Here is a 21,680-nt window from a genome sequence, read left to right on the forward strand (position 1 = left end):
CTCTGTCCTATAGGGTCACTAAGACACTAAGAATTGGAATCAACTAGAGGACAATGGGTTTTACTAACCTAAAGACTGGCGGTGTGAACCCACCCAGCAGCACCTCAGAAAAAGGGCCTGTCAATCTGTTTCCATAAGATTACAGATAAGAAAACCCTATGGGGCAGTTCTACTCTGTCACATGGGGTTGCCATAAGTTGGAATCAACTGAAGGGTAATGGGTTTTGTTTGTTTTTAATGTGCCAGGCAACGCTTTACATCTCATGTCATCTTCACAACAACCCCATGGCATAAATGTATGTGTTTTATCCACAGTGAGGGGAGGTGGACTTGGGTGGCAGTGGGGACAAAATAAAGTATGTGACATTTCATAGCAGCCAGTAGTTTTTGCATCACATGGCACTACGCCTGCTCCTTGGTGGGCACTCCCTAACTATGTGCTGAGAGCCCAAATGTTACCTTCCTCAGCTGTCTCTAGCCCTCTTAATACTAAATGTCTTGGTTTGCAAAGAGGATGCATTTTAGAGACCAAAGGTCTACATACCATCTCTTGGGGCCTCACTTTTTCCATCTATAAAATGAGCATAAACATAACTCCATTTGCACAGCTGCTGTGAAAAGTGAGACACAATTAACAGGCCCAGTATAGGAGTAAGAGTTAGTCCCTATGCCTGAGAAATAAGGTGACCATGACAGGATTGCTTGGACTCCACAAAAATGCTTCTTATTTAGGAAATTCCCTGTGAGGCAGAGTCCCTCTAAGCAGGAGAGCACTGGATGGGGGAAAGAAAGCCTGCGGTGACCACGGAGGGTTGTCCAGGTGCCCGGCCTTCCCCTTAGCTCAAGTTCAATAGACCACATCCTCCTCCTGCTCCCCAGAAAGGACCGCCCAAAAGGACCTGGGTTCTTTTTCCCCAGGATTTCATTTAAAGGCATTTCCATCACGGCAGTAAGGGAGGCGGTGTGAGCAGCTGACAAGTACACCCGAGGAGGAATCGGGAACACAGATATTTCGTTCTTGCCCCATCCCTGGGTAATTTCTCTGTTTCCTCATGGGTTAAAAAAAAAACCCAAACACACTGCCGTCCAGTCGATTCCAACTCACAGCGACCCCATAGCACAGAATAGGACCACCCCACAGAGTTTCCAAGGAGCACCTGGCGGAGTTGAACTGCTGACTTAACCACTAGGCCACCAGGGTTTCCTCATGGGTAAAATGGGATAATGCCTGCTTCTACCTACCACACCGGGTCCTTCATTTAAGCAGTCACTCCTGGCTCAGGGAGGAAATCATTCAGAAATTTCTTCGGCCCTGCCCAGGTATTACTAATCTGTGGGAATCAGAAGCCTCATAGTTTAGGGAAGTCTTAGAAACTAAAGCCAGGGTTACCGCAAGAAAGGTTTCAGGTCTAGCAGACATATATCAAACTTTGGCTTCCTCACAACGAGGATCTGAGTATTACTGGCTGTTCCACTTTTATAAGAGACAAAAAGTGGAAGGTAGTATGTTGTAGAGGGGATGCTGCTGGTAAAAAAAAAAAAAAAAAAAACCCGGCTCTGCTTGCTGGGGGCTCATTGCAAGCTGGAGATAAGCCTCCAGAAGTGGCCTGTCCTCCGGGTTTCTGAGCCTCGGGGCTAAGAGGCACCAGAGCTTTTCAGAATAGCCAGGCGGCAGCAGAAGCGGGCAGCTCTCGTTGACTCTGGTGGAGGTAACTGAGCGGACAGAGTGTTAAGGATGCAACCATTTGCGATTAGCCATGGCAGTTAGGGGAGGAAGGCAGCAGGTGATTCTGCTGATAAGTAGAGGGTAAACCAAATTTTCTACGTCAGAAAGGACTACCCCAATGATTTTCCTCTCCATCCCCCAACTCCAGCACACCCTCCCCAAAGTCAAATAATGTAACCATTTGGCAGCTGAGAAACTCGGGTTCGAGTCAGATGGGGTGAAGGAAGGGGAAAAAGCCAGAGAGCTCCCCACTTCCGGCTCCCTGCTCTACCTGCTACCTGGACATGTCAAAATTTTATAAAGAAATGAAACGGACACACATGAGGGCCTACGTGAATCAATCCGGAACACTCTACCACACACACACACACAAAAAAAAACAGCCAAGGATAATTTCCAATCCCAGTGGTTAAAAGCTTGGGTGCTAACCAAAAGGTCAGCAGTTCAAATCCACCAGCCGCTCCTTAGAAACCCCATGGAGCATTTCTAATCTGTCCTATCACTATGAGTCAGAATCGACTCAAGAGCAATGGGTTTGGTTTTTTGGTCTGGTTCTCTTGACAAGGTCCCTGGGTAGCATAAATGCTTTGTACTGACTACTAACCTAAAGGTTCATAGTTCAAATCCACCCAGCAGGGCAGCAGAAGAAACGCCTGGTGATCTACTTCCATAAGATTTTGTTGTTGCAGGAAGAAACCATCTTTGTTGGCTACAAGGAAGGGAAGGGATGGGGAGGGAAAAACACTAACCAGGCAACAGATAAGCTGTAACTCTGATGCAAAGTAAGACAGTACACAATACGGGGGAAGTCAGCACAGTCGGACCAGGGCAAGGTCATGGAAGCTTCATAGACACATCCAGACTCCCCGAGGGTCCAAATTACCGGGCTGAGGACTGAGGACCAGGGTCTAGGAGGACATCTGGCTCAACTGGTATAACACAGTTTATACAGAAAATGTTCTACATCCTACTTTGGTGAGTAGTGTCCGGCCTTGAAGACTTGTGAGCAGCCATCTAAGATATTCCACTGGTCCCACACCATCTGGAGCAAGGGAGAATGAAGAAAACCAAAGACACAAGGGAAAGATTAGTCCAAAGGACTAATGGACCACAACTATCACGCCTCCACCAGACTGAGTCCAGCACAACTAGACAGTGCCCAGTTACCACCGCCCACTGCTTTGACAAGGATCACAATAGAGGGTCCCAGACAGCACTGGAAAAAAATGTAGCGCAAACTTCAAACTCACCAAAAAAAAAAAGACGAGACTAACTGGTCTGACAGAGACTGGACAAACTCTTGAGAGTGTGGCCCCTGGATACCCTCACTCCTGAGGTTCACCGTTTAGCCAAAGATCAAACAGACCCATAAAACAAACAATAATACATGTAGCTCAACCATGTATACAAGACTGAACGGGCCCAGCAGCCCAGAGGGAAGGATGAGAAGGCAGGAGAGGACAGGAGGGCTGGACAAACGGAAATGAGGAACCCAAGGTGAAAACGGAGAGTGCTGACATGCCGCACCACTGATAACCAATGTCACAAAACAATAAATGCATTAATTGTTTAATGCGAAACTATTTTGCTCTGTAAATCTTCATCTAATGCACAATAAAAGAAAAATAAAAAAAGAATTGGTGTATACGGAAGAAGGGTATATTTTTTAAAAACAAGGACTTTGCTTTTGCCCTATAAAGTTTTCTTGGCTGTAAGCTTTCCGGGAGCAGATCGCCAAGGTCTTTCTCCGTAGGAGCTACTGGGTGGATCTGCACTACCAACCTGTCCATTAGCAGCACAGAGTTTAACTGCTGAGTTACCAGACCTCCTTTCTATAAGATGACAGCCACTGAAAACCTTCTGGAGTCCAGTTCTACTTTGACACATTCAAAACTGAGTAGATGGCACGGGGTTTGGGTTTTGTCTCTTTATTTATTCTCTCGACATAGGTACATTTAGATTCCCAGAAACAGATTTCTTAGATATTAATATGTTTAGACCAAGTGACATTTCAATTAAAAACAAAATACACAAAGCACAGTCTTCCTTGGCATGATTGTGTTTATTCCCACAGGCAAGCAGGACAGATTGTAAGACCCTGCCTTACCCCAGGCACCAGAGGAGGAATGGCCCCAATAATGCTGGTGTTAAAACTCCTGCTCCATGACGACAGCATGTCTGTGTTTCTTTCACATCACCTATCCACAACCTTAGGCATGCGTCGCTGGCCGTGGCTCCCTCACACTCTTCCAGTTCTTTTTTTTTATAAAGAACGCCCACCAGGCAGAAAGAGCAGCAGCAGAAGAGCGCCTGGCACAAGGCAGGAGCCGTTGCCCAGTGCCTTGCGCTTTTCCATTTTGGCCCAACTGATAATAAATAATAATACTTTGTGCTTCCTGGCGCCTTTTCATCTGAGGATTTCAAAGTGCTTTGCAAACATTAACTAATTATTCCTCACAGAACCCTCCGGAGACGGCAAGGGAATGGGACTCTCATAGCCTGGATGTGCAAACATCTCAGAATTTCTACCCTTTAAGGATTTCAAGCACTTCCAGGGGCGATGCCACTCATGATGGCAGAGGGGAGGCAGACACAGAGTGATGAGCAGAAGCCGCCCAGAGTTTTCTTTCTTATCTCGACTCAGCTGTTGCCTCAGAGCAGTGCAAAAGTTACGCTATAGCAGCAGCCATTTCTGATAATTAATCCAGTTGCAGTCAATTCTAGCAGTGACCCCATGTATATCAGCGTAGAACTGAACTCCATAGGATTTGCAATTGCTGATTTTTTTTCCCCCCAAAACTAGATAGCCAGCCTTTTCTTCCAAGGTACCTGAGTGGACTTGAACCTCCAACCTTTCGGTTAACGACCGAGCTCGTTAATCATTTGCACCACAGGGACTCCTTGACAATAACTTTAAAAAAAAAAAAAAAAAGTTGCCATCTAGTTGATTCCCACTCATGGCAACCCCATGTGTTACACAGGAGAACTAAGGTCCATAGGATCTTCTTGGCTATAATCTTTACAGAAGTACATCACCAGACCTTTTTTCTGTAGCTCCACTGAGTGGTTCAAACTGCCAACCTTTGGGTTAGTAGTCAAGAGCTTAACCATTTGCACCCCCCAGGACTCCTGATAATAACTAGGGGTGATCAAATAATTTATCGCCCAAACCAGGGCACTTTTGAGAATAAACCAAAGCCACTGCCATCGAGTCAATTCCGAATCATAGCAACCCTATAGGACGGAGTAGAACTGCCCCACGGGGTTTCCAAGGAGCAGCTGGTGGATTCCAACTGCCAACCTTCAGGTTAGCAGCCAAGCTCTTAACCGCTGCACCACCAGGGCTCCCCTATTGAGAATAAAAAGGGGCACAATTAATAACTGGCATAAGAAGCGTCCCAGGAAAACCTTAAACAAGAGACTGTGATCTTCAAAGAAAATCTAATCAGTTCAGGAGTAAGGCTTAGCTTAGCACTGGGCTTCTGGGTAAATAAAGCTCTAAGGTCCAAGCATGTACTTCCATTCTAGAAGCATCCTTGGGCCTTGAAATTAAACCACATAAAAACTACCATTAGATAGTTTTAATCATGTCCAAGCAGGAATGATATTTAACATGGGTAACTGCCAATGGACGGCCCTTGCATAAGACCCACCAAGGATCTGGAACCCCCTGCTAAGCCCAAGGGAGGCCTTTATAGTTACTAGGCTCATGGTATTAGAGCATTTTATATCCCCATAAACCAAAAAAAATCAAACCAAACTCATTGCCATTGAGTCAATCCCAACTTGTGATGACCCTACAGGACAGAGTAGAACTGCCCCATGGGGTTTCCAAGTAGCAGCTGGTGGATTCTAACTGCTGGCCTTTTGGTTAGCAGCCAAACACTTAACCATGGCATCACCAGGGCTCCCTTATATCCCCATGGGGGATATAAAGTATGGAATATATAATTTTATATATTAAATATAAATAATACAAAAATATTTCAGGATTTTAACACCAGCATTTTGGCTGAATACTAACCCAGAAACCCACACATTCTTTGTCTAATCACCCTCCCTACTAAGACGCTAAGCTCTTTTGGGGACACTCCCTTGGCACGTGTACCCTGTGCTCACATGAAAAACTCAACAAACTTGTACATCTAAGTCAAGTTTCAGCCACACACCATGGGTAATGGAGAGAGACGAATGTGTGGGGCACCTCAGTCAGCACGCATGGATTCTCAGAAATCAGTCAAAATTAATGAAAAATGTCAATTACATATGAGTGTTATTTCAAGAAAAAATGTTTGGTAAACATAAACACTTCAAACACTCAAGGGAACCCTACGATAAGCAAAAAAAAAAAAAGTATTTCCTAGCGGAGGAAGCTGCAGAAAGGAACACTTTAGCCAGACAGGTGCTTTTAAAGGACCAGGAGACAGCAAGTTAGTGGCCTCTGCTGCTTGATGCTAAATGCCCAGCAAGCCTCTCATCAAAAGGAAATTTTGGTTTTGCCTCCTGACCTAAATTACTGGAAATTCAAAAGTCCCGGGTATTCCTAACCCGCTTGTTATCTCAGGAGCCTGCCTGCCTTCCCACTGCCTTCATGCTAGTTCAGACCCCCAGGATCACAGCCGTTGCTGCAATCCTAACTGCTAAAACAGTATTTGGCCCCCCAGAGGCACTCAACAAGTCTTGTTCATTTAATTAATGAAATACAAAAACTCCTGCAACGGTTTCTCAAACCTGCTCCAATCTCTTTTATGCATGGAGCAGGCGGTCCTGGTGAAAATTCAGTAAGGACTATCCCACACCCTAAACCAATGCTTCTCAAATGCGGCTGCACCTTGGAATCACGTGGATATCTTTTAAAGAACACCGATACCCAGCTCCCACCCCCACAGGCAGCCTGACTTAATGGCAATGGGTATGACCTGAAGCATCAGGGTTTGAAGTTTCCCAGGTGGTTCTAAGGCAACAAAGTTGGAGACCACTGGCAGAAAGCCTCACACTCAAAGTGTAGCATCAGCAGCACCTGAGAGCCTGGGAGCAATGCAGACTCTCAGGCCGCACCCCAGGCCTACTGGATCAGAACCCGCATTTTAACAAGAGCCCCAGAGGGTTCCAGTTCATGTCAGAATTTGAGGCCTCTTTGGCATGGAGCACTCAAGGTCTTTCGCAACAGAACCCAAAATGCCTTTCCAGCTTCAAAACCATCCAGCCCCCCGTATCTCTTGCTTCCTTTTGTGTGGTCGGCCTAGTCACCCCACCTTTCTGGCAACTGTGCCTTTACTCAGGCAGTTTCCTTTTTTACCTGGAACGCCTTCCCTCATCTCTGTGTGCGAAAATTACTACTCATACGTCAAGGCTTGAGCACTCACGTACCCAGCCTCCCAAGCACACCAATTCCTCTCTCCCACTGTGCCCTTAAGGAGCCCTAGAGGCTCCATGGTTAAGTGGTCAACTGCTAACCAAAATGCTGACAGTTCAAACCCACCAGCAACTCCATGAAAGAAAAATATAGCAGTCTGCTTCTGTAAAGATTGCAGCCTTGGAAACCCTATGGGGACACGTCCACTCTGTCCTATAAGGTCATGATGAGCCGGAATCAACTAACTCAGTAGCAATGGACTTGGGCTTGTCTGTTTAAAAGACTTAGACAATCACCTGTCTTCAGTTTGCCATACTGTGGTAGCTGGCGTGTTGCTCTGATGCTAGGAGCTATCCGAACAATACTTCAAATACCAGCAGTCACCCATGGTGGACAGGTTTCATGGAGCTTCCAGACTAAGGCAGGCGAGGAAGAAAAGCCTGGTGACTGGCTTCCGAAAATTAGTCAGTGAATATCCTACGGGTCACAACAGATATTACCTGATGAGACGGCGCAGGACTGGGCAACTTTTGTTTCTGTTGTACATGGGATCGCCATGAATTAGAGGCAACTCAAGGGCAGTTAACAACAACATGACTTGCAATGCAAATGACTCAAACCTTGTTATCCTAATGCAATAGTCTCCAAGCTCTGCTGCACGCTGGAATCACCTTTTTAAAAAAACCAAACCCATTGTCGCGAAGTAGATTCCGACTCATGGTGACCCCATGTGTTACAAAGTAGAACTGCTCTATAGGGTTTTCTTGGCTATGATCTTTGTAGATTCCCTGAGTGGCAGTGGCACAAATGGTTAAGTGTTCAACTACTAGCTAAAAGGCTGGCAATTCAAACCCACCCAGAAGTGCCTCAGAAGACAGGTCTGGTGATCTGCTTCCAAAAGGTCACAGCCTTGAAAACCCTATGAAGTAGTTCTACTCTGAACATATGGGGTCACCATGAATTGGAATCGACTCAACGGCCAACTAATAACAATCTTCTTCCACAGCTCTGCTGGGTGGGTTGGAACCACCAGCCTTTAGGCTAATAGTCAGGCACAAAGCATTTGTGCCATCCAGGCTCCTAGAATCACTCAGGGATCTTTTAAAAATACTGATGCCTACACTAGCACCCCTTCGGTGGGACTTGGGCTTTAGGGGTTTTCATAGCGCTCTAGGTGATTCTAATGTGCAACACAGTTTGGGGATCACTATTCCAACCCAAGGAAACCTTGGAGGTATAGTGGTTAAGAGCTATGGCTGTTAACCAAAAGGTCAGCAGTTCTAATCCACCAGGTGCTCCTTGGAAGCCCTATGGGGCAGTTCTACTCAGTCCTATAGGGTCACTATGAGCCGGACCCAACTCAACGGCAACAGGTTTGGTGTTTTGGTTTTACCCTGGTACACAAGAAGTGGGGACATCCAGGAGTAGGAGCCACTGTCACAAACAACTGTCCTAATACACTGGTCCCCCAGCTTTGCTGCGCATTGGAATCAAAAAGGCCTCGTCACCTACTTCTGAAAATGACCTGCTTGCATGTCGCCTCACCCAGCTGCCTTGCCCCAGACACTCTCACTCACCTCCAAGACGACCCTGAGACCAGCATCTGGAGGACGCCATCAGAAAACTCAAAGTTCCCAAAGCCTCTCAAAATCCCACTCTTCAATCCCCCATGTGCATTCCAGCCCAACCAGAAGGGGCAATGAAGAACCTGGAGCCCCCAGGGGCACATGGGTGATACCAAGGTGCGTGCTCAAAGAAGACCAACCAAAGAATTAAGACCCGCAAGTGAAAGATAAACAGACTTGTGCGGCATCTTTCACGGGCTCCCCAAATTGCCTAAAAGAGCAGTGTGTACAACAGAGCAGGTCTGGGAAGCCTTTCATCTCTCCCTCGCCTCTCACCCTGGGGAGATTCTAAGGGTTTTCTTAAATGTATGAAAGGCTCTGTCCAGGAATGCTATATTCTATTTACCATCCTCCAAGGAACATGAATTGAGAGGCTAAACAAATCTGACAATGGCCCTTTGCAGCTTTAAGCTTGGGCAAAAAAAAAAAAAAAAAGGCACTCTCAGGCAAGTCAGTCCGGGCCTAGGACTCAAGGGGTTAGGACACGCAGTCACAGTTCTCTGAGCTGGGGCATTTCCTCAATACCCCAGGATATGGCTATGGAGCTCTGGGGACCCCTTCTTGCAGTGTGCTTTCTCGTATGTTCCAAGAAATTCCAGAAGTCCACACCTTTCAGTAATGAGCGATGCCTTTTCAACAGGGCACCAAACAGACATGTATAATAAATGCAGTTGAGAGTCTCCAGGACTGAAAAACTAGAACCATAGGGGACTTGTGCCAACCACGCTGATCAAGAGGTGGCAGGGATTTGTTAAGACTTTTCAGAAGGTGACTCGACCCGGCATCATAAAGGCTGCTCCAGGCCAGCTTCGCCATCCAGCTGAAAAGATGGTGACAACCCCAAGGATGCAGATCCAGAGTTCGTGGGACAGCATGAAAAACAACAGAGGACCCATCTGATCCAGAAAGAATTCTAAAACCCATTGCTGTCGAATTGATTCCAGCTCATAGAGACCCTATAAGGACAATGTAGAACTGCGCCATAGGATTTCTAAGGAGCAACAGGTGGATTCAAACTGCCGATCTTTGGGTTAGCAGCCAAGCTCTTAACCACTATGCCACTAGAGTTCCAGAATGAATTCGAGTCTCCATAAAGCTAGAGGTTTCTAGAAGCCTAAGACCACTCCATGTACAGAATGTTGAGTCCACTCACAGCCTGAGCAGGAACTCACCAGCCTAGAGGTCAGCTGGCCTCAGGGGTAGGAAGAAAAACAAGAGAGAGCCAAGGGTCAACAGAAGCCCAAAGGAGAAAACAGAAAGGGAACTCTCTCTAGGCGCAGTTTCTGAAGTTGTGATGCTACCAGGGATGCTTTCAGGTGATACATGGTGTTAGTTTAGTAGTTCTGGGATTATATTCATGAGTATTAGAAAAAATTAACTAGCACATCAAACCTATAATTTCACAGATGCTATGGTTTGCTACGAGGCTGAGTTGAAATGAGTGAATCCAATTATGAATGCATCAATAAATAACCGTACAGGTGGTATACAGCCATGCCAGAAATCATGACAGTGGTATGGGGTTGAGGAAAGCTTGGGAAACCACATTAAAGAAATCCAATGGGAATTCTGGCCATAGAGTGCTACCATCAATGGGTTTAAAGGCCCTGCTGAAAGGGGCAGGAGGCAGTGAGAGGGGGGTGGGCAGTTCATGCTGAAGTGGGCTGAGATGCGGGAGAGAGGCGAAGCACAAGCTGATCACATCATCACACCAAGTAGTGTACAGTTACCAACCACGATAAGAATGCAGGAGGAAAGGAATGCAGCTTTAAGAGGGTGCAAAGCACAGCAGCCACCCTAGGATAGAGTCTGGACTTCCCCAGGGTGTGATGCTGAAAGGATGAAGAGGAAGAAAGCAGGCTAAAGCTATGGGAACAGCTCAAGCACAGGCCTGGCTTGGTGACGGGAAGGAAGAGGTGGCTCAAGGCACTGAAAAGGGCAATGTGGCCGGAGAGGTGGGCAGAGGGCACCACCAGGGCTTGCAAGGGGCATGGTGGACCTGAGCATCCGAGCTGACACCTGTGAACATAACAAACTTGAAGTGAGCAGATGTCCAAGGAGTCTCCAGGCACACACCAAAAAGGCCCCCAGGCAGGTAGGGGGAAGGTGACCAGCCTAAGAAAATCACCAACCCCCTGAAGTGACCCGGATGCTGTGCAGTTGTTGTTACTTGCCATTAAGTCAATTCTGAATCATGGCGACCTCATGTGTGCAGAGAAGAACTGCTCCATAGGGTTTTCAAGGTTGTGACTTTTTGAACGCCAATTGCCAGGCCTGTCTTCTGAGGTGCCTCTGGGTGGGTTCAAACCACCAACCCTTCCGCCAGTAGTTGAGCACTTAACCGTTTGAGCGCCCAGGGACCCCTACGCCATATAGTGTTGGCGCCGAAAAGGGTCTGAAGACCACTCAAACACAACTTTGGATTAAGAATTAAAATGGTGTGTTCCATAAACGTTCAACTAAAGAACAACCCAAAACTGTCCGCAAAGAGGGACCAAGCAATGTGCTGCTCTCACGTCTGCTTCCAATGCCACTCCCTCTCGGGTCTCAGGTCTGCAGCCCTCTCACTGCCCTCTCAACATCTGGGCCGCACACAACTTCCCTGAGTCCCGAACCAAGCTGCCTGATTGCCTGCCTTCTTTAAATTACATCAGAAGTCGGAAACACCCAAGCTAAATCGGGAACAGTCTGTGGTGCAGATACGCCACATGTAAGGCAGGCTCTGAAGAGCAAACCCCACAATCGCAGGAAAGATAATGTCTAGGGCGCTGATCACATGGGCCTCCATCTCCCCGGATCCTCTCTTTGGGCTTATCACCCCCAATCCCCTCAACACATCTTCTCCCCGTGTTTTCCCACTTGCCAGCAAAAAAGGAAGCTCTCACTATAGCCCCGATTCATCCCAAATGTAAATGATGTCCTTTCACAATGCTAGGCTCCGTTTCCAGGAAAGCAGGCAGGGCGGAATCGCTATGTTTACTTCAGCCTCCGCAATGCTGCCACGACGCAGCACAACCTTCAGTCAAGCTATTAACTTGAACGTTGAACTTCACAGCCTGGCTGTCTTCCTCAGCCATCCTTTTGATGTTACCTCCAAAGCAAAAGATCAAAGGCTTTGAGTGTGGTGAGGGGAAGTCCCAAGCTCTTAGCCTACCAGCCTGTGATATATGTTAAAATCCTGGCCAAAAGAGAGCCAGCCAGAGAGGGAGTCTGCTCCAGAGAGGCCTGGGTGGGTAGGGAGTGCAGGGAATATAGCTGGAAAAGGAATGAGGTCACCCATGACAGCAACACCAGGGACACTGACAGTTTGTGTCCTTGAAATTCACACCTACTACCTGGAAACACAAACCCCCAAGAATGAACCCACCTTGACAGGCATCATTCAGCTCCCAGTCCCCAGACAGACCCAGAATAGCCAAACACCGTAAGCCTTTCTCCTTCACAGCATACCCACTATCCATTAATTCCACAAACTCAAACTGGGATTCTGCTATGTGACAGATGCTGGGTTGGGGGCCAGGGAGAATCTGACACCGTCCTTTGCTCTCCATCTAGACAGAAGGCACATGTTAATCAAAGCATCACACTCAGTAACGTACCGTTAGAAACCTCGATACAAGCACGGAAAGAAAGTGATGTAGTTTTGCTGTTCTTATGTGCGGTCATTGATTCCAACTCTTAAAAAGGACCGTATAGGACAGAGTAGAACTGCCCCCATAGGATTTCCTAAAAAAAAATTTTTTTTTTTTTTTTTTTTTTAAATCTTCACAGGGACAGATCACCAGGGCTTTTCTCCCATGGAGCAGCTGGTGGGTTCGAACCATGGACCTTTCAGTTAGCAGCTGAATACTTAACCGTTGCACCACCAGGGCTCCTCGAATGTAGTTTTAAGAATGTATAAAACACAGAAGCCACCCTAGGCTGGAGTCAGGGACGGCTTCCCTGAGGTTGTGATACTGGAAGGATGAAAAGGAAGAAACCAGGTTAAGCTATGGGAACAGCACGTGCAGGGGCCTGGCTTGGTAGTGGGAAGGAGCAAGTGGCCAGAGGCACTAAAAAGGGCCAGTATGGGTGGAAAGGCCACCACTAGGGCTTACAGGTGGCATGATGGACTTCACTATCCAAGACAAAGATGTGTTCTGGGCTTTTCTTTGACACATATACAAGATACAAAACACATTCTTATAAAGAAACACCCAAAGATTCCAACAGACTAGTTTTTGAACGGGGTACAAAATTAAAACACTGGTGGGTCCATGTATGTGAGTTGAAAAAGAGAAAACTAATCCATGGTTATAGAAATCAGAATTGGGGCTCTCCCTGGGAGGTGGTGTCTGGGAGGGAGCACAAGACAGCCTCAGGAACGCTGAGAAATGTCCTTTATCTCAATCTGGGCTGTGGTTACACAGGGGGGAGACATATGTCATATCACAGAGCTGGATACTTGAGGTCTGTGTACTTTGTTGTAAGTTACACCTCAACAAACGAGCAGGGGGAGAAAAAGGAAAAAAAAAATTACAACGCTGGCACCCTGTGGAGGAGTCTGGAGGAGGCAGTCTCTAGAATACCACCGGGAACCAACCCTCTGGGCTTGGCTTGTTCTGACCCGGGGCAACGCGGCTGAAATATAAAAACTGAGGTTTTGACCAAGAAAATAAACAAGCCTCTCTCTAGCCCCTTTCTCCTTTTAGAAACAAAAATTTGGCTAACAGGATTAAAACAGAGAAATTCTTGTGGGACGACTTTCATTACGAACAGAATGTGCTGCACCTCCTGAGTACCATTTTATTTTTTACAAGAAAATTCTCCAAAAGGAATCAGAGACCCTTAGGGCCAAATTTATCCTCCCTTTCTCCAAATCTAACAAGTCCTTCCTCTGGGATACCAACGGCCATTTTCCTCTCTTCCTCTGTCTCTTTGAAATGTTTCCTACTGGCTCCTTCTTCTCCTGCCTCTGTGGACCCCCAGCACCAGCCTTGGTTTTTATTTCCCAGAATATGTAACAGCTATGTTCCACATTTAGACAACGACACCGTGGCCCATGCGGTCAAAACAAAACATGTTTGACAGAAGGGAGCTGCCAGATCCATCAGCTTAGATGCTTGTAACTACAGGGTCACGCACAAACCGCCAAGGGTTGGTTTTCTTTTCGTTCCTTCTGATTCCAGGCAAGCACTCAGGGAAGACAACAAGGACAAAGGCTTGAGGATGACTTCTTCCTCCTCCTCCCCCTTCTCCCCTCTCCCCTGGCAGACCACCTCTGGAGCAATCACACCCCCTCAGAAGCAATTCACTGGCAAACCCCAGAGCAAAACGACTGGGGGGTGGGGGGGGGGCCAGGAGTGGGAAGGAAAAGAATGTAAGAACCACAAAATCATTCTTGAGTCAAGCAGGTCAGGGTACTTTAGGAACCACTGCCACTGCTAGAGGGTCATCAGAGGGTGAGAACGTTCCCAAAGGCCAGAGCTGAGCCTAGGCAGATCACGCTACGATAAACCCCGGAGCAGAAAAGGCCTTAGAATTCAGACAGTTCAACCACAGGGTTTTTATTGGCTGGTTTTTCGGAAGTAGATCGCCAGGCTTTTCCTCGTCTTAGCCTGGAAGCTCCGCTGAAACCCATTTAGCGTCATAGTAACACACAAGGCTCCAGGACAGACAGGTTGTAGCTGTGCCTGAGGTGCACTGGTCAGGAATCAAACCCGGGGCTCTTGCGTGGAATGTGAGAGTCCCACCACTGAACCACCACTGCCCCCTAACATCTCTTTCTACCAGGAGGAAATTAAAGCCCAGGAAGATGAAGTACCTCTTTCCCAGTCACCCACCAGCTAGTGGCAGAGACAGACCCTAGATCCTGCCCCTGACCGCCAACCTTCTCCCAGCACAGGACCACAGCTCGGGACCATGCTATTGGACAGCGGAAGGGCCCTGCTGCTTGCCCATTCACAAGGTACCATCAAAATAGCCAAACGGCAGGTCAGGCCATGTCCAACACCATCGTGGGCACAAAGAACCTGTTCACTCAATCATTTACCTTTGATCTGATATCAGCCAGGTGCCAGGGAATGTGTCTAAAACCTGGAGCATCATAAAACGAAGCCCCCCTTCCTTCTCCTGAACCATCCTGGTTGTGGAAACGAACACAGCAAGTCTACTCATTCCCAAGGATGAGAGAAGGTTTACATAACGGAGCTGTGCAAAGACCCACCCCCAAAAGCATACGTCCATGTAGTGCGTGAAGTTTATAGTTAATTGGCTGCAGATTCACGGTGAGTCATAGCTGGGAGGAGGAAAATGCCATCTCAGTTCCAGGCATAGAAGCCCTCCTACCAAAGGAGAATTTTTAAAAGGAGAATCCTTATTTCATTGCAGCCAGTTGCTATCTTTAATTTGTCACATACCCGGACCCTATTCCTCTCTCTGTCTGAGTAGCCCAATAGCCTTAAAACACCATTGTCATTTGCCACATGTTCTCTCGGGGAAGGCTTGGTTAATGAGTGAGTTTAAACTCTAACTTCCACACCCATATGCAAGTCCACCATGCCTTCCTAAAATACTAATGTAACAGGTCCAGAGTCTGTACAGACCCCAAACACACTGGCCTTAAATCCATCCTGCTCCTTCCCTGACTCGACTGCTTCACTTTCCTACCTTGGCTCAAACAATACTTCCTGTCCCAAAGAGCATCCCACCCCAGAGCCTCTTCCACTCCCTAGGGCTTCTCCTCCAACAGACCAATAGATTAAAAGTTTATCCTCTCTTCAAGGGACTGGGCGAATCTCTTCTCATTCATGAAGGGCAAACTGACTGGTTGACCTTGGGCAATGCAAGCCTGTTTCTTCATCTGTGATGCCCTAACGGTTCACTAATTCTAAGCTTAGCTTGATTCTTCTTCAGTCTAAGAGTACCTAAAATGTTTCTGCAAGTGGACACTCTCCTGCTTCTCCCAAGAAGACACTCATCCGTGACCTACGTTACCTGTAGGTGTGTACGGACTCTCCAGGAGCATGCTAACCTCAAGTGCAGAGCCATCAAGAAGTAGGGGTAACCCATCACCAGCTCAGGGGGTACATTTTGAGCCAAACAGAACCTCAAATCCTGGCTTTGACTCCTGCTGCCTATAGAGCCTCAGGCAAGTTCCTTAACGGAAGCCTCACGCTCCTCACCTGTTTCATGAGAATCCCACCTACTGACCTCAGAGGATTGGAGACGGGACAATTACTGGGCTCAGTGGCTTGCATAAAGTAGGTTATCTTAATAGACGAGTTCCTTTCCCCCCCTGTTCTCCTGCTTGTCCATAAAACGTGGTCGGTTGTAAGAAACTAGGCTAAAAATGGTTCAGGCTGGGAAATGGGGTCAGAGAGGAGAGGGGAGGAGGAATAGAGGGCAGGCATTATTTCTGAGCCCAAAAGTAACTCCAGGAGGGACCCAAGTCAGATCTGGGAGACCATGCTGAGGCTCTGGGGACAGCTCACCCCAAAGCAGATACACTACTGGCACCACATGGGTGGTTGGAAAACAAAGGTCCTGGCAGCCGAAGGGTCTCCAGGGGCACATGAGTGAAATCCCACAAAGAAAGAGCATCAAAAAGAGGCCCCAAATCAAGACCCAATCACACATCAGCCACAATAAATAATGTTTGCTCAAAGGTGGGAGGCAACGGGGGGGGGGCTTCACTGGAGGGGCAGACTTGCACATCCAATTTTGAAGAAAAGCTTGTTTTGTGTGTTACACAATGGAGGCACTGTTCCCAAATGCTTTGCCCATACATAATCAGAGCTGCCTCTGGTTATTACATAAGTCTCCGGTGGTTTCAAGAGTCCAAAAATTAATTGCTTTCTATACTTATAAGACCACAGGCCTAAGAACACTGGCTCTACAATGAAGTTTAGAGATGAGCAAAATTTACAGACACATCAAAGTGTTAAAAACGGTACCATCTGAAAGGGTAAGGGGGACCTCTGACTTCTTCAATAGGCCCCATTCCAAGAAAGGGTAGAGGGATAATGTCATTTTCTTTTCTTTTGTGTTTTACTATATTTTTCTAACAGAAACTCTCAAAATAGAAAGACAATTTAACAGAACCACTAAGTAAATCAGATTAACTGCTCTCCTGTTGATTCTAAGGGCCGTTCACAAGCCTGCTTGGACCCTGATGTTCCCATCAGCCAACACCAATACTTGGGACACAGGTGTCCCCCACAGCGATCACAAGGGAAGCACGTGTGAGTTTTCTTCCCCCAAAGTAGATTGGGACCGCCCCACACACACACGCCCCTCAAAACACTTAACCAGGGTTTCTCAACCACGAATAACACTATGGACATCTGGAGCCGGATAATTTTTTTGCTATGGGGGTGTCCTGCACACTGTAGGATGTTTTGGCAGCAGTATCCCTGGCCTCTGCCCACTACATGCCAGAAACATCCCCCTGCCCAACAAGTGACAGCTGAAAATGTCAATGGGGAGCAAGACCACCTCCATTTTAAAACCACTGAACTGAACGAGGTTTAGACCCAGTAGCACCAAGCAACAACATAGAAGCCCACAGCCAGCTTACTTGATCCCAGCTCACCTGGCATTAAATAGATGCTCAATGACCAATCAACTGTACTGAAAACATCTGGACCTGGGTCAGATCCCTTGACAATGTCCCAGGCCTCATATAATGCTGAATACAACTGACAGATTTTTTAAGTCACAGCTTGCAAGAACAAGAGGGGTGGGGGGTTGTGATGGAGTATGTCCTGAATCATGGTGCCAGGTGGGCACGTTCCATTGACTCACACCATCAACCTCGTGGTAGCAATCAGCATGCCCTTTTACAGGGGAAGAAACTGAGGCCCAGAGAGATGAAGGGACTTGGCCACAAGTCTTACGCCTCAAAGCAGCTGGACTCAGACCCCAAAGTACCTCCCACCTTGGCTGATAAATGGAAACAATGCAGCATATCAGGTTCCAACAGGTTTTTAATTATTCAGGAAATTACTTTGGGGGAAAAGAAACAAACCAACAAGACTATCTTAGTGAGCTCTGGATTAGAGTCACATCTCTTCTGTTTAATTTTAACTCTACACTCAGAAGACAATAAAAACTCTCCCCGTGTTAACAACTGGGATCTTCCGGATGGTTTAGTTCACAGGGGCACCCAAGTCCTCTCCATATATCACCATCCCCCCCGAAAGCTTCCTCTGTGGCTCATACCAGAAACGTTAGCATATGCTTTCAGAAGCTAATATGCCTAGGGAAAAGTTTATAGTAGTTCTCCCTCTGCACCAAAAGAAGGAGAGAAAAAAACAACCACCACTTAATCATTGAAAAACCAGGAGTTGGAGCGGCCACTCGGAGGCTCGGAAACACGCCCAAGGTCCAGCACGCAGCTGCTCTGCTTACAGAGTTACCAGCTACCAGCGCAGAACTCGGAGCTGGCTGGCTGGGCTGCTACTTACCCTGCAGGCATTTTTCTTATTTCAAATTTTCTATTAACTCCCCATTGATGTGCCCTAAAAGAATTTTTAAGGGCTTGGAAACACATAAATAAAATAGTCTTTGTTGGACTAGCACAGCCAAAATGAAAGCCCTTCACCTGCAGCAGTGGTGATGAAAGCTTCAGGCCCACTATTCTTATGAGCCATCGGAAGACTTGGGAGAGAGCTCAGACCAGGGGGTGTTCTCCTGCTCTGCACTGGAGCATTCCCTGACCCGGACAGCCTGAGGAAGACACACCTGCTCTCAGCACAATTTGTAGGAAACATTCCTGACTCCTGGCCTGCCCTCTGGAGCACTGCGTTCCTCCTGAGCCCTCCAGAAATGCCCAGTTAATCATGTTTGTCAAAACCCAGCTTGCACAGAGTTAAGGAAGTAGTGAAATTCTTAGAGACTGTGGCTGACTAGGCTCACTGGGCGGCCAGGGAGTGGAGGGCGGAGAACAGAGAGGGAATTTGGCAGCAGAGATATATGACCCACCCACATCAAATACCCCCAGAAAGAGAAAAATAAAAGTGTCTGTCTAAGCCAATGCAGTACAGCCATCAGCTAGGCAGGGCCCAGGCACCCATGTGATGTGGTCATGTACACAGAGCCTTCTAGCGGAATTCTTATTCCTCGCCCTCCCCTCCGGGCCCAAAAGGTGGTTTGCCAGTGATAGGACAACAGCAGCACTGCCAAAGGCCATCCAAAGCAAACATCATTGCTTACACTGTCCAGGAAAGCCATCATCCTAACACCATTTGGCAGATTAAATGGCTCTAATGTCTTGCTCTGAGCCATTCGTCAAATCTGAACCACTGGGTAACTGTGGATTTTAGACAAGTCGCTTTACCTCGCTGGGCCTAAAGGTTCCTCATCTTTACAAGGAAGAGAATGCCCAGACTATCACCATATTTCCTCCTGTCATTCAATTTTGTTCTTCTCTTCTCCAGTGGTCTCAAATCCTAATCCAGATGGGTCTCAACTTTTTTTCCCTCCATAGTTTGGTAGCCCTACAACCTGGGCAGTGAGTCAGGCAGGCGCTAATGATGTAATCCAGTCCTCTGTGTGTATGACAGCTTGCCTTCCCAGGACGGTGACCCATCACAGATGGAGAAAAGAAACATGGAGTCAGACTCACCCAAGGACTGGAAGGATGCTCAAACATCATCTAATCTCACATTCCCCAAAGTGCATGATTCAATCCTACAAAGATTTTCTTTAACTGGAGGACTTCTCGGACCTTCCAATACGCTAGTGAGCATCAGAATTCTCCAAGAAGTGACTGCTTAGAGTCCACTAAACTTATTTAACCACAGAACTTCTGGAGGAAATTTTTAGAGCTACCATTCTACAGGACATGTGGGATGGTAATTCACTTCCCACTTCATTTTGTGGATGAGCAAACAGGCCCCAAGAGGTAAATCAAGACAACCAAGATGAAATTGCAGGCCAGCTTCCCCTGAACACAGTATGTGTATCTTTCTAATTCTAACACAATATCCAAAATCAAACCAGTTGCTGTTGAGACAACTCCAACTCATGGCGCCCCGATGGGTGTCAGAGTAAGACTGTGCTCCAGAGGGTTTTCAATGGTTGATTTTTCAGAAGTAGATCATCAGGCCTTTCTTTCTAAGTGCCTCTGGGTGGATTCGAACCTCCAACCTTTTGGTTAGCAGACCAGCATGCTAACCATTTGAACCACCCAGGGACTCCAAATGCAATACAGACAAACATTTACAGACAAGGCAGAAGGAACCCAAAATACAAGTTATTTGGAGTTTCCAAGGATTCCCACGGCCCTTGATGTCTATAACAGGCAGTCATTCAGTAGCAACAAGCTCTAAGAACAGAAATCTTTAAACCAGAAGCATTTTCTACATATACCTTACTGATGCCTCAAACAATTGAAATTTCCACGTATTCAACTTTTCATCAAGGAGCCCTGGTACCACAATGGTTAAGCCCTCGGCTGCTAACTGAAAGACTGGTGGTTCAAACCCACCCAGCAGCTCCATGGGAAAAAAAAACCTGGCAATCGGCTCCCATGAGGATTACAGCCTAAAAAAATTCTATGGTGCAGTTCTGTCACATGGTGTCACTATGAGTCGAAATCGACTCATTGGCACCTAACAACAAAAACTTTTTACCAGTACGATGACAGTGATTAATCAACAAACCCATTCATTGGTATTTAGACCCTCAACGAGCATCTATCTCATCTTCCATGCTCACCTCCCGGGCAGCTTCCTAGCAGCCTCCCAGAAAGCAAACGAAGATGGTATCTGTAAGGCGCCTGGAGCTTTCCAGAAGAGAGGCACCAAGCTAAGACAAGGTACTATTATATAATAACAGGGGCTTGTAAACCTTGCCACAAAGATGTCGGCAGCATGCAGGCTTTTTCAGGCCTGATGCCTAGGGCTTTCCAGGTCTCTCCCACAGTCGGGTGTGGGGCTTCCAAGACACCAAAGCTACTGGGCCCACTCAGAAAGCCTGCCCGTTCAGCCACACAAAACACGGGGTTTGTTAGATAGGCCTGGACGGACAGGGTCCCCCACCAGCAAAGAACACTACTGACTGGAAAGCCCCAGGGAAGTGGGAAAAGCTGCGTGTTGGTTTTGAGGGTTCTCCAGGGCGGGGGGGGGGAGGCGGAGTCAGAGAGTTACCACAGGGGGACTAGAATCCACCCACAAGCTAACACTGACAATGGATACAGAAAAATAGCCTCTTGAAGAAGAAAGGGAGGGAAGGAAGGAAGAGAAAACTAGGCAGAGCCAGGGCAACTTTCAGGCAGTGAAACTATTCTACATGATACTGCCATGGTGGACACATGGCATTATATATTCGTCCAAACTCACAGAACTGCACAACACGAAGAATAAACACTAATGTAAACTATGGCCTTTAGTTAATGTATCCCATCAGCTGCAACAAATGCACCACAACAATGCAAGCTGTTAATAGAAAAAAAAAAATAGATGCAGCCGGGGAGGGGGAATACATGGGAATTTTCTCTACTTTCTGCACAATCTTTGTCAACCCAAAGCGGTTCTAAAAAATAAAGTCTATTTAACCAAAAAAAAAAAAAAAAACAGAAAGACAGCCTCTCCCACTGCCGAACACTGTGTCTTAATTTGATGTAGATGTTGTTATGACTAAGAAAACTACATTTATGTGAAAGTGTGACTGAATCCTCAGGGCCTCTGGTCACTGTGTATTGGCCCCAGTCAGCAAACACATGAAGTAAAAAATTTTTATTTCTGAGAGAAAATGTAGCAGAGTTAAGTGCTTATCAGGCTTCTCGATCAAACAGTCCTGAGTCCAAAGCCCCTTCAAACCCCTTTCGACCTGTGTGACTCTGAACAAGTTGCTTAACGTCCCTGCGCCTGTGTCTCCTCATCTGGAAAATGAGTGTGCCTCACCCTGTAATTAAATTACATAATGCCTAAAAAGCACTTAGCTGGGTAACCACTCAATAAATGACAGTTGTTTTAAGGTTGGAGGTGGG

At 47.0% G+C, this 21,680-nt stretch overlaps 1 protein-coding gene across 39 annotated transcripts in view; it reads right to left on the minus strand.

Annotated features, from left to right (window-relative positions):
• TCF7L2 (transcription factor 7 like 2) overlaps nucleotides 1–21,680 on the minus strand; it is a 238,739-nt gene that overhangs the window by 172,837 nt on the left and 44,222 nt on the right. Inside the window, exon 2 of one of the 39 annotated variants that reach the window (XM_064269306.1) lies at nucleotides 2,698–2,768. The exons of the other annotated variants lie outside the window; for them this stretch is intronic. Within the exon in view, the coding sequence (XP_064125376.1) occupies nucleotides 2,698–2,768 (71 nt within the window). The remainder of the gene's footprint in view (nucleotides 1–2,697; nucleotides 2,769–21,680) is intronic. 39 annotated transcript variants of the gene reach the window in all.

This window comes from Loxodonta africana, chromosome 16, assembly GCF_030014295.1.
Source record: "Loxodonta africana isolate mLoxAfr1 chromosome 16, mLoxAfr1.hap2, whole genome shotgun sequence".
NCBI classification, from domain to species: domain Eukaryota; kingdom Metazoa; phylum Chordata; class Mammalia; order Proboscidea; family Elephantidae; genus Loxodonta; species Loxodonta africana.